Source organism: Sarcophilus harrisii, chromosome 4 (genome assembly GCF_902635505.1).
Source record: "Sarcophilus harrisii chromosome 4, mSarHar1.11, whole genome shotgun sequence".
Taxonomy (NCBI): domain Eukaryota; kingdom Metazoa; phylum Chordata; class Mammalia; order Dasyuromorphia; family Dasyuridae; genus Sarcophilus; species Sarcophilus harrisii.
This window is the reverse complement of record NC_045429.1, coordinates 345,118,919-345,137,482: the sequence shown is the minus strand read 5'-3', so window position 1 is coordinate 345,137,482 and position 18,564 is coordinate 345,118,919. Positions and strand designations below refer to the sequence as shown.

Sequence of the window (18,564 nt, the reverse complement as noted above, 5' to 3'; positions counted from 1 at the left end):
GGGCAGGAGTGTCAAACTGTATCACTTTTTCCACAGTCATCATCCAACTTGACATCTCTGCAAGCATCTGGATGTGGCGATAACTCTCTCTTCCTGGATACTCTCTTTTCTGGAATTTCAAGACCCTACTACTCTCCTGGTTCTAGAACCTTGTACTTTATAAAAAATTCCTCACTTTATTTTGCTAATTCATTGTTTTTATCATAGTCTAAGACTCTGTCCTGTACTCTCTCTTCTTATTTACTTTTCTTTAAGTGATTTCATCAGTTCCCTAAGAGAAGATATTTAGTGCTAAAACCATTCAATTAAGTTCATCAAATGCTTACTGAGCGCCTACATCAATGCTGAAACTCTACCTAATCAAGAAAAAAAAGTGCTGACTCATATAATAGTAAACAACTTTGTAATGCTGTCAATGTAATAAATAATAGTTCCCACATTGAAGGCCAAAGATCCTCTTGGGGTGCCTTGAAGAGTCATTGAAAAAGAACCAAAAGCTCATATGCACATCAAACAATGCCATTTTGGCCTTTGTTTAGATTCAACAAAAAATATAGCAAAAATCAAAAATGGATTTTGTGTACATGGCTTTTATATTATTGATGTTTCATTAATGTATAAGATAAAAAAACCTATCCTTATACTTTTGTTAATAAAAATATTAATAGTGCATAAAATATTATATGTATTATGTTTTTCAAAATTACAAGTACATAAAATTTATCAAGAGTTGTTATTAAATACCTGGCAGCTTTCTGTAATGCGTAATCAAAGACTGAATGACCACTTGCAAATAAGTTAGAGAGAGGATTCTTGTTCAGGTGCAGATTGGATTAGACAGCCTTCAATGATTTTTTGCAATTGAAGGGTACTAACTATAACTATTATTTAGTGGCACTTGAGAAATTTTTTGATATTAAAAAAGTGCCTTTATATTTGCCAACAGTGAGAATCAGTGATTCAGATTTGCTCTTCTTAATAATGTGCTGTTTCTTCTCCACTCATTTATCTCCCATCTCTCCCCAACCTAATTTTGCAATTTTCTTCCTCTGGCTAGAGGCCTGCAACAAGCAACATTAATAACTTTTTGCTGCTCTCTAGTGGTAAATGCTATAATTTTCCCCTCCCCCTCCCCAAATTATGAAGTCTGAAGAAAGAAATCTTAGAAAATATATAATAATAATAATAGCCTATGTTATATAATAATAATAGGTTTCCTTACCCTGATATAAGGCTATAACTAATGAAAAAAAAAATTAGAAGAAAAACAAAGCCCAACGGAAATTTCATAACGTTTACTTTGAATGAACTCTTAGGAAATCTTTATGTATCTTTTAGATAGTTTGAAGAGATGGAGAAGTAAGAGAGAAAAAAGTTGTTTTTTTAAAATTCATATGTTTAAACTATGCAACACTGGGCAAATGAGTTATCCCAATACTGTTCTTGAACTGACTACCAATTTTAATCAATTCTGCTAAAATGAGGTGGTAGTAGAAGGATTAGGAAACACATTTTAAAATAAAGTCAATGGAAAAAGAATGCAAATCTACTTGCTGGGACACTCATTATCCCTAGCTTCATATTTGTTATTTGCCCCCAAGGTCAAACTACATAGAGCAGCTGGAGATATATTATTATTTTTTTTTTACAAGTTATCCATTTGTTTTGGGACAAAATTGTTTTGCTGACAGATTTGAAAAGGTGCTAATAACACACCTAATTAACCATACTGAAGATATCTTGCAATCAGGCAAAGCAAAGAAGGCACAAATTTACTATTCTATCTGAAAGATTATTTTAGTGCTATCTAAAGGAATAGGCAACCTGTCATGCTTTTTTTTCTTAGCAGTCAAATGTCATCAATTATCCATTTCTTTGGTTTGATCATTATAACTATATCAAATATATTCAAAGATTGATTTTTATCTAGTGTGAAAACTCAAAAAAAAAATTATGGCAGCTTGAAATTAAAGAGGGTACACATACTCTAGTCCCCAGATGACAGACTTCACTATGAGAATGCCATCTGTTAATAACAGTAGGTTATTTTTGGTATTCTATTCAGTTATGAACTGTGTGTGTGTGTAAAGCAAAATATCACCAGATTAACAATCTAAAGGAGCAAAAGCATATAAACACACAATTTCTACTACAAAGAGAGCAACCATTGCTTCATGAATCTAAGACCTGAAATAGGTCTCAAGAGTGCTCTGGTATAATTTTTTCTGGTACAGAAAAGTTTTGTGGCTTAATGAAATTCATATGGCTGGTTAGTGGCTAATTTAAGGCATTCACAGAGGCCTCCCTGACTCCCCTTCCAGGGCTCATTCTGCTACACCATAATAGCTGGTACTCTTTGCTTTAGACATAATGAGTGGGAATACTTCAAAGGTGATTGGAAAACTGAGCAGCTGCAAAATAACAACAATTATGGTTATTCTTTTGGAAACTTGGAGTGGTAAGATTTTTCTTTCTCCTAAGAAAGACTGAGCTGATAAAACAATTAAAGTGTTAGCTAAACAAATGTTGTATCTTAAAAGCATTATCAAAATCAATTAATGCAAACACTACCCATCTTTTAGAAAATCCTGGTATTAGTAAAAACAAATATCCACTATGAAACTAATAAAGGCTAATTCTTTACCTAAAAGGCAAGGAAGACTGGCAGAAGCGAGGGGAAGAAGGGGAAGAATTGCATGTAAGGTTCAAGCCCTGATCTGGTGGCCTACGGAAGAAAAAGAATCCAGGCCACATGGAGTTAGTATCTTCACACCTGATAGACATCCCATGGCCAACAACTTAACACACCCTATCTAGGTGACCATGTGTATTTGTGGATGAAGGTAGAGGATTGAGGGGTGTGTGTGGAAAGGTTATCCAAATCAAAAACTACAGGCCCTGTTTTATCTTTCACAATTGGGCAAAATTTCTATCACTTAAGTGCTAAATATTCTACAAGTGTCTCATTTCAGTCTAATTTTGAATTCAAACTGCCAAACCAGACTATGATATGGTGATAGAAATAACTGTAGATAAAATGTTAATCTATTGTTAAGAAATCACTTTCTCATTCTACAGAAATCCACAAGAACATAGAATTTATAAACGTTGTAAAGTCATTCTGCTTCATACTTCAGACTAAAAACAGTATCAGGGCAGGATTGTAATTTTTAATTACTTTATATCTCTAATCACACCGAATACAGCCTTCTAAACACAGAAGATACTCAGCTGATACTACTAATAGATGAAAATAAAATCAACATAGATTATTTTTTTCTGTTATATTTTTACCTTATGGCAATCTCCTCCAGCAATTATTTCCTGAATATATACCAGGGGCCCTTCATTCCGGTTAATTCCTCCCACAATATTCAGGCCTAAACCTATTGCCTTGGTAACTGTTATCATCTGAAATGCAGGGTCCCTAGGAAAAAAAAAAAATTTGCACATCAACTTAGAGACCAATACAGGTAGAACTTTCAGTTACTGTTAATTCACATTATTCTATACAGTCAATCATAGAGTCAACAAGACACACTTGTACTTAGCTTCAATGTACTTAGTTTCAAAATGGTCATACTTTTAAATCTATAGATTCTCTTTAAAATAATTAAAATGTCAGAAATTTAATCAAATTTTAAATTCTGATTTATATAGGTTTACTAAGAACTAATTGGAAGAAGTGGGTTTAATTGAATTTAGGACCTAAAAAGAAATATTTAAATGTCATCAGGTAATACCTTTAAAAAGTAGACTGCCTGATACTTTAAGTAAAATAAAAAAAATCTTTACTTAAAGTTGGTATAACATGCAAAAAATGTCCCAAAACATAAGGATTTGAAGGTACAAAATACTAATTTTAAGAGTACCTCACAAGAAAGAGGGAAAATAGTATTTCATTATATAAAGTTGGTACTAAGTGGTACATGCCTGTAATCCCTAAAACAGGTTGAGACTAGTAGATCACTTGAGCTTGGGAATTATAAGCTAGAATGGGATAAAGCAGATTAGATGTCCACAATATTTCAGACACCAATATGGCAAACCCTTAGGACTGAGGAAGTGCCTAAAGAGAAAGCAAAATGAGCCAAGAAACATAGTGGGGCAAAACTCCCGTGTTGATAGTAATGGGGTTAAAGCCCATAAGTAGTTGCATTTCTATTTTGGATAAGACAGTCTCCACTCAGTGTCAAAAAATTGAGGAAAAATGAGCCTTCAAAGAACTAACTATATTTTATAAAATTATGAAGCTGGACATATGCTCACTCCCAAAATACTTCACAAGAGTCTCAAAGCTATGAAAAAAAAATTGAATAAAGCCAGATGAAAGATTCAAGGCTACCTGCCCCCACAAAAGTGCAAAAATGGAATAGAACTAGGTTGAATAAGGACACTTAATAAGAAATATTTTAGTGTATATCAAAGTGCAAAGCTCCAATCAACCAGACTTCCATAATTATCTTCAAATAAATCAGCAGATAGTTTCAATTTGCTATGGAAAATCAAATCTATTCTGGATCACAGAATTATGTACAATGAAAGAGTTTTCTTTCTGTTTTTGTTAAGCCCAACTTCTAATGTCAGATCATATCACTAATATAAAGCTTACAAGTGGTCTTCACTTGTCAGAAGGTATGCTCTTATTTTATAGATGAGGAAAGTGGGATTTAGAAGTTGTGACCTTAGAGTCACATCGTTCTGACTCTCAGGCCCGTATTTTGATATATTTTCACTCCTCTAAAACAAAACCAAACAAATACATAAAACTTATGTGTTTTTAAACTGTATACTAAATCTGCAAGAAATGGAATGGTTTTTTTTTAAAAAAAAGACTGCCTAATTGGGGGTGGGCATAGAGGAAGAGGAAAGTGAAAGATGAAGGGAGTTCAGTAGTACTGGTTTGTATCTCAGATTCTGCTTTGTTATAGCAGGAGTTTATAAAGTCAGAAAAGATCTTAGGGGCCTAATGAACTTCTGACAGAGTCATAGAGGTTTAAATAGCAGAGATGGTATTCAAATTCAATTTTCCTGACTCTAAATCCAGAGTCCCTATGTACATTGGAAAGAACACTGGAGCTTCTTATTAAAATGTGACTCTGCACCCTTGTGGTAGAATAAAGGATATACATCAGAATGTTCTTAATATACTTTATAGCTTTAGTAAAGGATTTTTAAGTAGATTGTTAGATATATTATATATGCATATGTATATTTATATACATACACACATACACATATATTATAATGGGCTATTATTATTAAAGCAATCCATTGTTATGATAGATAATTATTTGGTGACAAAATAACATGAAACGTGAATTGTAAAGTGCTGTAAAAATTTAAGTAGTTATTACTATCATCAACTAATTACTACTAATAACAGCAGTTAATTAGTACTATTATTACCAAATTACAGTAGGTAATAATAGTAACTAATAATAACTTATTCAGTTGTTAATAACTCAATAATTATTATCAATAATGGCAAGTAAAGTGCTTTGCTATTTTACTGTTAATAAATTATAGTGTTAATACTAGTACCTAATATAACTGTTAATTAGTTAATAATAACTATTACCAATAATAGCAGTAGAGTGCCTTATTATTTTGCAATTATTAACAAATTCTAGTACTTAATAATAATAGCTGATGAGTTAAATATAATTAACTAATTTTGGTGATCATTAATGATAAATGTTATCAATAATATCAATAGAGTGCTTTACTACTTTATAATTGTTGACAAATTATAGTAGCTTAATAAAAGTAACTGTTAATTAGTTAATTGTTAGTAGCTATTAAAAATAATTGTTATCAATAATAGCAGTAGGGTGGCTTTACTATTCACATATACCATCTCTCTTTTACCAAATATCTGTTTTTCTAAATAGAAATTGCAGCATTCATTGAATTATAATTCTTACTGAAATATGGAAAGGAACAGGAACAGGGTTTAGATCTGTGATTTCAATAGTGTAAGATCTTCCAGATGAAGAAATTCCCTCTAACAATGCAGATCAATATGTTCTCAGCAATTTAGAGTATTAGAGAAATGCCTAGAACGCTGAATGCTAAGTGATTTATCCAGGGTCACACACCCAGTATGTCACATGTATTCAAATAAATGGCTTGAAAAAGATGCAGGACTGGCACACACTTAGAGGCATTTACTAGATTATGCCTGGAGTGACTAGAGGGAAAAAGAAAAAAATGTTCATTTAATTCAATTGCCATTATTTTAAGCTATATTAATTTGAGAAAGACAACAAATTTTAATGCAAAAATTACATTGCCACTTGATTGAATGCTGTTGTTTCAGAGTTATTTCCATTCATGCCTGTCATCATGGTATCCTTTGAATTTAATGTCTATGAGGACCTCACTGATGATCCTGAAGAAATTATCTCAACAGTTTTTCCTAAAAGAGAAAAATTGGAAAGCAAGCCATTAGACACCAAAGTGATTCAACCGATGCCCCAAATTAGAGTTTGCCTTTTCATAAAGTCACTTGGTACATTTGGTACAAATACACACACACACACGTATATGAGTATATGCTTGTGGACGGATGGATGGTATATATGCTTGATGTATTTTGGGCTCTGGCATTTCAGTGAGTGCCTTTAACATTTGGGAAGTGTGAACAAAATCTCTTTCTGTACAAATCCCTAGGACGGAAGGATGCAAATCAACCTGAGCTAGCTATTCCAGTTTTCACTGGTATCACACTTACAAGTCTTTAAAGTCAGTTTTAGGGAAAGAGTTGGTCCTCATACAAGTCAGTTGTCAGGATACCCACAGAATTTTTGTACATTTCACTGCTGGAAAACAGAAAATGCCCAGTTCTGACTCATTGACTAGAGATGGTATAGAGCAGAGCTGTCAAACTCCGTGCCCACTGGCCACAAAATCCTAAGTACAGCCCAAAGCAAATGAAAATGTAATTGAGAAATGCTGAACTATTAGAAATAAAAATACAATATAATAAAGGCATTAATTTGGGGTTCTTTAAGTCAATATGTGGCTATAGGATTCCATTTCTATTTGAGTTTGATACTACTAGTATAGACTGCATAGAAAAACTTCTTTCACATCCTGTACTGATCACTCATGCACTTGCACCTGATTTATAATTTTCCCCCACGATGATATAAGAATTAAAATTGTATCTCTGTATATTTAATATATTTTTATTTTATCATCACATCACATCACACAGTGATGTGATGAATGGGTAATTATCCTTAAAAACATCAACCTTTTTTCTTAAATATAGAACACATATCACATACTTAAATCTATTCTAATATTATGAAATATGTTTCTCTAGAGAGGTTTTTAGAACTGATTGTAGCCCTCAGGTATTATCTAATTTTACTAAAGATAGTATGATGCTTTCTTTTACAGAAGGGTTTCTTCTGTTGTTTCCCTAAAGTATGTAGCTCATTTGTTAGTTAACTGATACCCAATGTTCCATGAGATAGGATTACTTTCCATAAAAACAAAAAGGAGAATGACTACTACAAATCCACAGGCTTACTTCCCTGTTTCAACTTATCCTTTCCATCCTTTTGTCTTCTCACTGTAATTTAACATTTCTAAGATTCCCTATTATTTGCAGAAACTGGCTCCACTATAAAGTGCAGGTATGGTGAACTTAAATGTCAAATACTTCTTCAGTATGCATCGGAATCTGCTAGGATGTCAGATATCCTTGGCAACTTTCCAACTAAGAGAACATAATCTGTTAAAAATTTAAATTGGGAGGCAGCCCATCTCAGTTCAGTAGGACCCCTAAGACTTAACAAGTCAACACTCGGTAATTGTGTTTGTGTGTGTGTGTGTTTGTGTCTATATGGATATATGGGCTGTATCCTTAAACACCTGCTGAGGCACAAGCTGTTATTTCATAAGTCCTTTTTCCTTTTTTAAAGTGAAAAAGCAATCAATAATCTTTAGAACTAAGATTAAGGAAGAGTGGCTTTGTCCCAGGTATCAACATGGACTCACTTTCTCTGTGGAGAATATGGGGTTTTTTTTTTCCCTGGAGCAGGAGTTCAGAGTTCACTATTTCTTCATACTTCAAAGATATCGGAAATCCTTTATTCCCACAAGAGTTTGAAGGGAAAGCGACAGAGAGGATGAGGAAGGAGGTAAAGGGATCAAACAGAGACTAGAGATGGCAGTCTCCTCTCTAGACATGGTGCCTGGGGTTAACAGGCACTTCTGTTTGCTAGCATGCCCCTTCCTTTGTGCTCCAACTAAATCTGCCTGAACTATAAGAACCAACAACACTTTATTAGATTATACCAATGTCTTCCATATGTAGTATTCAAGATGTCTCAAAAAATCTTCCCTTGAGGTTAAACAAAGATCTAGATATTAAATAAACAGATAAATAGAACGAGTACAATAACATTATGAAAAACCTAATTTAACCTAGGCCATAGAAAATTATCTCCCATGATGATGCTAAATGAAATGAGCAGAACCAAGAGATCATTATACACAGCAAGAAGACTATACAATGATCAACTCTCATGGACATGGCTCTCTTCAACAATGAGAGATTCAAATCAGTTCCAATTGTTCAGGGATGAAGAGAGCCATCTATACCCATAGGAACTGAGTATGGATCACAACATAGCATTCTCATTCTTTGTTGTTGTTTGCTTGCATGTTGTTTTCTTTCTCAGTTTTTCTTTTTCTTCCTTCTTGATTCTATTTTTCTTGTGCAGCAAAATAACTGTATAAATATGTATACACATATTGGATTTAACATATATTTTAACATATTTAACATGTATTGGACTACCTGCCACCTAGAGGAAGGAATGGGGAGGAGGAGGGGAAAATTTGGAACAGGAGGTTTTGCAAGGATCAGAGTTGAAAAAATTACCCATGCATATGTTTTATAAATAAAAAGCTTTAATTAAAAAATTAATAAAAAATATTTCATTTTATAGAAAATATTGAAACCCAGATAGATCCAACGAATCTCTGAAGGGAAATTGACTAGTCAGGGGCAAAATGGGAGGCGAGAATCCAGCTCTTCTGACTAAATTGCATTAAAGCAGACAAATCTGTATATGAAAAGCAAAGATGGCAAGCACTTGATCCTTGCAAGCCTGAGGTCACTGAAGGTCTGATGGAACATTGAGGGGAGGACAGAAAAAATTGCTTTTCACAACATTGAGATTTCCATAAGTGAAGTTTAGACCATGATGTTCTTGAAAGGGCTATGTTATATACCTAACAGACCTTATAAACCAAGCAACATTTGGGGCTTCATCCAGCATCTGGACACAGGACTGTAGGCAAGAGAGATAAAGATATTTCAGTTAGGAAAGGGAAATGATAACTAATATTTAGTTCTAGTTCCCGCTAGATTCGCATGGGATAGAATGGAATAGGACAGCATTTATTAAGTTCTTACCATGTGCTAACCAATTCTCTAAATAACAGGAATACAAATTGAAAAGGAAGACGGTTTTTCCCTCAAGGGGCATATATTATAAGGGAGGAGACAATACATTTGCAGGGCTGATGGCAAGATCCAGGAGTCCTTGGCTTCATTGGGGATTCCTCCTAAGATCTACAAAGGCATAATTCTGATTGTAATAGAATCTTAATATGCAGTAAGAAATGACAAACATGATATATAGAGAGACTCACAGAATGGCTTTGAACTAAGCGGAGCCAGAAAAACAATAAATACCATGACCACCAGAATGTAAATGGAAAGATCACACACACACACACACACAAATAAAACTGCATGTTCAGAAATTACAAAAACCAAGCTTGGTTCCAAATAAGAGATGTAAAAAGATATCAATCTGGGCTCCTTGGCAGTAATAGGAGTCCGTGGGTATGGAATGTTAGTTACTCTAATGTCAAATTGTTTCATTCTACTGATTGGTTTTGCTGATTTAAATTTTTTTTTCCTTTTAAAAATTCTTTGCAACAATGGATGTTTAGGGAGGGATATAAAGTAGAATACTTGGAGAAATGTAGATAATGTAAAAATAAAAGACACCAATAAAAATCAATTTTGTTCTTAATCGAGGGAACTGAAGTCAAGGGAGGTAAATAATTTGCTCTATATTATTAAACATGTTAATGACAGAATCTGGACTACAACTTGGATCTCTTGATCCTGGGTTATCACACTACATATCACAATTCTGTGAATAACAAAGTAGGAAAGCTAGTATGAATTTACTGTCTTAACAGATATTCCAGAAACTTTCATTTGATAATGTCATTTTTGTAGAATTCATTTGCAAACATTTTAGGATGCAGAACATATCTTTAGAATTAAATAGGACACATTCTATCTGAAAGGAAAAACAAAGCTCTTTGAAAAAACCAAGGAAGATTAATTAAGTGTTATTTCTCACAGTCTCAAGCAAAACAAATGTCTAATATTGGAAGTACCAGATTTTGCTTCATCAAATATTTTTTTCATTCCAGAAAAAAAATTATTTTTAGGCAGAAATTATTTTAGGCAGACATTTCTTCTAGAGAAATGTCTAATAAGAAATGTTAAGCAGGGAGAGGCAGAAGGAAAAAAGCTTAAAATGAAAGCTTTAATGATGTGATTTGCAAATAAGAATGTTCAGCTATGTATAGACAAGTGACTGGTGGAATGTTATAGTTCACATCAATTTCAATCCTTCATTTTCTTTTCTTTTTTGTTGTTGTTGTTGCAAGGCTAAGTGACTTGCCCAGGGTCACACAGCTAGGAACTATGAAGTGTCTGAGACTGGATTTGAACTCCTGACTAATCCTTCATTTTCTTAATCCTCTGAGAACAGAGTATCTACCTATATAATGAAGCAGCAGGCAAGAAAGAATCTCAAAGTATTAATTGTCATGTGCAATCTAGGCAAAAATATTTGTATATTAGTTTTAAGTTAAAAAATACACATTCAGAGAAAAATTTAATAAATCAAAAGTCTTTAAAGGTCAGCTAATATAGAAAAATGTGGAGTGATTTTTCATGGCCACATATGTAGAATTGTCAAATAATAATAAAACTCTAAAACAGATTTGAGAAAGAAATAAAGATACAGAAAGACATATGCAGAGACAGAGACACAGAAAGAAACACACACAGAAACAGACATACAGACATTAAGAGAGAAAATCCAGATGAAATCTACAATATCTGGATATTTTCAAATATCGAGTATCTAGTGATATGTAACAACTATGATAACAAACAAAAATACGATATTTATTTTCATTCAGATTTTAATAATAGGCCATTACCTCTACCTTTAAACTTACTTTTTGGTCCATAGCAAAGCAAAGTTCCCTTTATAAATATAAACTTTTACCCTGAAAAACTTCCTTATAATAAGCATGTTGCATTTTTTGGCTAGTTTATATATATTTATATATTTTAAAATATCTACAGTCTAGCTATTTACCAATTTTTTTTTTAACATGAAGCAATACACAATGGATACATGTGTGCCATAAGCAAGGTGATCTATTACTATTGTTCTCAGTTTCCTTATCAATAAGAATGGGAGGGATGGCTAGAGAAAAAGTAAAATTCTTATCTATGATTTATTAAGGGAGCATCTGCTTATCACCAATATGTATATAAATTTCTACTGTATTCTTACTGCCCTTACCCTGTGCTGTTACACAATTGGAAGAAGAGATAACATATTCATTTTAAGGAGATTAAAAAAACATATAAGCTTAACTTTGAATGCAAACATTCACAAACTAGTGATAATTACTAAAAATAAATTAGTCTTTACTGGCAGCTTCTATAATGAGATTCCTAAATAAAAGACAATAAAACAGGTGGCTGTCACTTGAGAATACTTGTCTGGAATCATACTCATTTCAAAGAAGTCACTGATTGGCACTTTTCGTTAAGGTTCTTGCAGAACATCTCATCATGGTATCCAGTTTTCTGGATTTTCAAAGGCTATGCCAGTGGAATAAAAAAAAAAAAAAAAAAAAAACTTATCTTACAGAGCTGGGAATATTATTTATTAAAGTTCAATAATAGACATAGTGTCAACTGAGGACCACCTAGACGAGTCAGATATCATCAGATTGGACAGGGGATGGCAGGGGACAGTAAATAATATCAGGGAAGGGAATAATTAAATTGAGGAAATTTCAGATTCTCTGTTACAAAAAAAAGTAAGAATCTGTAATGGATAGATACAAGTAAAAGGACTCCTACAGGCTACCTATAAATCTTACTTGGATTTGAGTTGGGAAAAGAAGATATGTTGATTTGTCCAGGGGACAAATGGTCAAAAAATATAAAAGCATATTTTCCTAGGAAAAACGGAAAAGCATCAACAATCACATGACTGTTCTAAATCACTAATCATAAGTAAAAGGCCAATAAGTCACTGATTGACAGAATATCTTATCATGGTATCTAGTTTTCTTGGTTTTAAAAGTCTATGCCAGCAGAATAAAAATCATATTATCTTTGCCAGTCTGAGAGGGAAGGTGAATTGTAGAAACTTGGAATTATTTTAATTTGCATTTCACTTTAAAACAACTCCAGGATAAAAGACAATAAAGGAAGAAAATAGTCAATGTTGGAGAAGTTGCCCAAAGACAGACACAATAAATAATGGCTTGGCAGAGTTCTGAAGTGGTACAACTATTCTGAAACACAACCTAAAACTGTGAGAAAAATCACTAACTTCTTATACTCACTGAGATTCCCCAATACCCTATTGGAGCGTATATTCCAAAAAGGTTGAAGACTGAAAGAAAAGTTCCCTCTTCCCCCATATATAGCAGGAATCTTTAGGGTAGCAAGAGACTGGAAACAAAACAGTTGTCCATTAATTAGGGGAATGGCTGAACAGATTATGGTGTATTCATGCAGTGGGATATTATTATGCTATAAAAAGTGACATTATGAGAACTTGAGAAAAGCCAATCATATTAACTGATAAAAAGGAGATCTAAATACTAAAAGGCATTAAACTATTAATGATGATAACTGGTATTGGGTTCTAGAAAACTCTCTGCAAAAGTGGGAAATCACTTCAACCTCCAGAAAGAGTATTCTAAATTATGAATCATAAATGAGATACAAGTAAAATCCACCATGAAGTTCTGCCTTACTTCCACTCAAAGTGGCCTGTTTGATTGTCTAACCACTTCTCAGAGGCAGTGGAGTACAGTGGAAAGTACAATGATTCCAGAATCACAGGATCACTCCTACCCATGCTGCTTGTAACATGTGTCATGATTCAGGGCAACCCATGGATCTCAGTTACTTTACAACGAGAGGGTTGAGCAAAGAACCTTTGCTGTCTCTAGATTTATGATTCCCATAGACAGTCCCTGCGAGAACACTCCAAAGCTCAGTTCTGGGCTCTTTTCTTCTAGCTCTATACCTTCTCAATGATCTTATCAGCTTTCAAAGTGCTCATATTAGGCAGATGACTCCCAGTCTAATCTCTACTCATTATACAAAGTATCTACCATATAAGAAGAAAAATGACACATGCTTTCCCCACAAATAGTCTGTATTCTATTGCTTGAAACAACATGTACACATATAAACATATACATATTAGACAATCTGATTTTCTTTATGGAGAGATACTAGTCCTAGGAAGAGCAGAAAGGGTCTTCATGTAAAAGGCATGTAAAAGGTGGTCATTGAGTTTAGCTTTGAAGTAAATATCTCACAGGAGTGCATCCCAAGCATGGGAAACAAGTAGTGAATGGCACTGAGATGATAGATCTTCGAAGTATCGTGAGTGTGGTACAGCAAAAAAAAACAAAAAACAAAAAAAAAACTAGTTTGTCTGAAATGTTGAGTATGCTTGTCTTCTAGAAGCTACTATGTTTCTCATTTTTGCCAATTTTCTGGCAATGAGGTAAAATACCGGAATTGTTTTAATTTGTATTTGTTGTATTATCTGGAATACTCTTTTATTGCTAATAGTTAATATTTGGATCGTTAATAGTTTGAAATTTTTTTGAAATGCTCTCTTCATATCCTATTGAGGAATAGCCCTTGGCATTAAATATGTATGTATTAATTTTTTGTATATCTTGATTATCAGACCATTATCTAATATTTTATTAAAATAAATTATCCTTTCTATTTTTTATGTCATCATTATCTCTTGGCTGATTAAAAATTCTCCCCCAGTTAATAGTTGCAAAAGTTATTGCCTTCCATTTTCCTCCAATTTTATTTCAATGACATGACCTTTTCTCTTTAGGTAATGTATATAATGTAACAAAAATGTGATGATTTGAGATTTATTTTGTATTCTGCTACATAACTGAAGCTACTGTAGCAATTCACTCCTGGATGTTTTTAGAGGCAGCTAGGTGACATGTGGATAGAGTGCAGGACCAGAGTCATGAAGCCATGAACTCAAATATGACCTAAGATACTTACTTGCTATTTGACTCCTGGGCAAATTACTTAACCCTCTCTGCTTCCTCAAATATAAAAAAAAAATGATAATAATAAGACCTAGGTCTTTCTTTCCTTCCTTTCTTCCTAATGATATGTGAATAAATATAATCAATCTCGTATTTGCAAAGGTTTGCTATTAATGCTTTCTTCTTGACATATTGTGATCATTAACATTTCTAGAATTCTATCAAATAATGGTGAGAAAAAGGGATATTGCCCCTGTAATTATTATTTTTCAGATGAATAAACTGAAGCCATGAGAGAAAATGCCCAAATGTCATACTACTACTTAGTAATATAGTTGGCTCTATTGTTGGTAAAAGATCTCTTTTCTTTGTTCAAAAAGGAGAAAGAATTAAGTCTTTGGTGATAATAGTTTCATGGGATAACCTCTGTTATTATTAAGAAGCACCTGAATATTAGTGTATACAATGCAAAGTTATTGTATCATAAGAAATGACAAAATGAAATTGTGGTATATGAATATTATGGAATATTATTGTTCGGTAAGAAATGACCAATAGGATGATTTCAGAAAGGCCTGGAGAGACTTACATGAACTGATGCTGAGTGAAATGAGAGTAGGGCCAGGAGATCATTATACACTTCAATAACAATACTATATGATGACCAATTCTGATGGACCTGGTCATCCTCAGCAATGAGATGAACCAAATCAATTCCAATGGAGCAGTAATGAACTGAACTAGCTACACCCAGGGAAAGAACTCTGGGAGATGACTAAGAACCATTACATTGAATTCCCAATCCCTATATTTTTGCCCACCTGCATTTTTGATTTCCTCACAAGCTAATTGTAACAATATTTCAGAGTCCAACTCTTTTTGTACAGCAAAATAATGGTTTGGTCATGTATACTTATTGTGTATCTAATTTATATTTTAATATATTTAACATCTACTGGTCATCCTGTCATCTGGGGGAGGGGGTGGAGAGAAGGAGGGGAAAAATTGGAACAAGAGGTTTGTCAATTGTCAATGCTGTAAAGTTACCCATACATATAATCTGTAAATAAAAGGCTATTAAAATAAAAATAAGAAAAAGAAATGACAAAATGAATTGTTCCAGAGAAAACAGAGAAAGCCTGAAGAACTCAAAAGGGCATTCTATACAAGTAGAACAACACTACAACAACAACAACAACAACAACAACAAAAAAAAAAAAAAAAAAAAAACTTTGAAAGACTTCAGAACTTTGATTAGTGCAATGACAAAGCCTGATTTCAAAAGACTAAACATGGTGCATGCTACCTACTTCCTCCAATGGAGTGATGGATTCAAAAAAAAAAGAACAATACATATTTTTGGACACAATGGAAGAATTTACTTTAACTGAAGGTGCATATATACTAAAAGGGCTTTTATTTGTATGTATATTTAATGGGGGGGGGGGGGGGGGTGGAGCACTGGGGAGAGAATAAATGCCTGTAAAAATTTTTTTTAAAAGAACAGAAGAAAGACTCCTTAGATAGCCATCATATCAGCAAAAAATTCTTATCTCAACAACTGATTATGATAATATTAATTCAACTGGGTCCATTCTGTTATCATGAGCTTTTAAAATATTTATGAATTTAATAAAAATACTTAATAATTACAGTAACATTTCTATATCCAAAATCAAATTTCTAGTAGCCTCCACCACCCAGAATAGAAAAGTGAGTCTGAAAGTGAAAAAAAAGTCTTTGAGAAACCAAGAGATTTTATAATGTACACAGGTAGAAGCATTTTACTGCACAACAAAAATTACACAAGAGCCACCATCATAAAGTAATGAGGCTAATTTTATGTGGCTCATAAACAGACTAAAAGGCATTTCCTAAATAAGAATTGCATAAATGAGATCATATACTTGGAAATTAGAAGGAACAAAAAGAACTAGTTTTAAGAGGCTTATTTTAAAGGTGAGGACGCTGAAGCCAAGGGAAACTAAGTCACTACTCAAGGTTACTTTGCTATTACATGGAATTTAGGTCTAACTCCAGATCCAATGTCATTTCTACTCTCCCATTTTATACCTAGGCAATTTCCTTGGAAGAAATAGTTTCCCACAACATATACTTTGGAAGGCAACATTCACTTAGATGCATGTTTTCTGGTCTGTTTCTTTAAAAATCATGTCACATATCCAAAGACTTAGTCAAAGGATCCAGGTTTGGAAGTTATTAGCCAAACAACTGACAGCTGAAGTTCAAGCCCCAATTCTGACACCAAATGAACTGTGTAATCATAGGCAAATCATTTCATTTCTCTCCACTGTCCTCATCTATCAAATAAGGATTACTGAAATGGCTCTGTGATCTCATTTATTTGGCAGTGCCCTCTAAAAGATGTAGATTTCAGTCCATTCAGTACTTGCTTTGCTCTCAAACTCCAAGACTAGTTAGTTAGTTCCTCTAAAACTCCAGAACTCCATAGAAGGTTCATTTTTCCTTTTTCTCTTGTTGAAACCCTTCTTCTCCTTCAAGTTTTAACTCAGTTGGCAGTTCCTCCATGAAGCTATCCTTCCCTGATTGAAAATGCCTTCTTTGAAAACAAAGCAATATTAGGAAAACTATTAGCATAATTAACTACATAACCAAATCATATGATTATCAATAGATGCAGAAAAAGCATTTGACAAAATCCAAGACCCATTCCTATCAAAAACAATAGAGAATAAAGGAATAAATGGAATTTTCCTTAAAATGATCAGTAGTATCTATTAAAGCCACCAGCAAGCATTATATGGGAATAAGCCAGCAATAATCCCAATAACATCAGGGATGAAACAAGGTTGCCAGCTATCACTATTATTATTCAACATTGTATTAGAAACGTTAACTCTAGAGATAAGAAGAAAAAGAAATTTAAGAAATTAGAGTAGGTAATGAGGAAATTAAATTATCAGTCTTTGCACATTGATGATGGCATATTTAGAGAATCCTAGAGAATCAACTAAAAAACTATTAGAAACAATTCATAACTTTAGCAAAGTTGCAGAATACAAAATAAATCCACACAAATCATCATTTCTATGTTACCAACAAAATCCAGCAGCAAGATATAAGAAAGAGAAATTCCATTTAAAATAACTGTATATAATATATCTGGGAGTCTACTTGCCAAAACAAAGCCAGGAACTATATAAGTATAATTACAAAATACTTTTCATACAAACAAAGTTAGACCTAAATACCCGGAAGAATATCAAGTGCTCATAGGTAGGCCGAGTTAATATAAAAAATGACAATTCTGACTAATTTAATTTACTTATTCAGTGCCAAAACAAATTGTCAAGAAATTACTTTATAGAGCTATAAAAAAAAAAATAACAAAATTCATCTGGAAGAACTAGAATTTCAGAATTTCAAGGGAATTAATGAAAAAAATTGCAAATGAGGGTGGCATGATTGTACCAGACATAAAACTATATTATAAAGCAGTGGTCATCAAAACCATTTTTTACTGGTTAAGAAATAGAGTAATTGATCAGTACAATAAGTTAGTTTCACAAAACACAATGGTCAATGAGTAAAGTAATCTAGTGTTTAATAAACCAAAAGATTTCTCAATTTCTGAGATAAGAACTCACTATTTGACAAAAATTAAAACTGAGAAAATTGGAAAATAGTATGGCAGAAACTAGGCATTGACCAATACCTAATCTCGTAGACCAAGATAAGAGAGAAATGGGTTCATAATTTAGACATTTACGCATAATATAGACATACTATAAGCAAATTAGGAGAACACAGGACAGTCTACCTCTCAGTCTGTGGAGAAGGAAGGAATTTATGACCAAAGAAGAACTAGAAAATTATGAAAGGCAAAATGGATAATTTTGATTTTATTAAATGAAAGGTTTCTATACAAACAAAACCAGTGCTGCTAAGATTAGAGGGAAGGCAGTAAACTGGGAAAAAAATTTTACATCCAATTTGTCTGTAAATCATTTTAAAAAAATATAGAGAATTGACTCAAATTTATAAGGATACAAGCCATTCTCCAATAGAAAGTCAAAAGATATGAATATACAATTTTCAGATGAAGAAATTAAAGACATTTCTAGTCATAAGAAAAAATATTCTAAAACACTGTTGATTAGAGAAATGCAA

At 33.0% G+C, this 18,564-nt stretch overlaps 1 protein-coding gene across 3 annotated transcripts in view; it reads right to left on the bottom strand.

Annotated features, from left to right (window-relative positions):
* The window catches only part of STXBP4 (syntaxin binding protein 4), a 217,665-nt gene that overhangs the window by 182,852 nt on the left and 16,249 nt on the right, over positions 1-18,564 (bottom strand). For all 3 annotated transcript variants that reach the window (XM_031966434.1, XM_031966436.1, XM_031966435.1), the window contains exons 2-3: positions 6,292-6,421; positions 3,295-3,427 (exon numbers count right to left, since the gene is read on the bottom strand). In XM_031966434.1, the coding sequence (XP_031822294.1) occupies positions 3,295-3,427; positions 6,292-6,350 (192 nt within the window). In that variant the 5' untranslated portion in view covers positions 6,351-6,421. The remainder of the gene's footprint in view (positions 1-3,294; positions 3,428-6,291; positions 6,422-18,564) is intronic.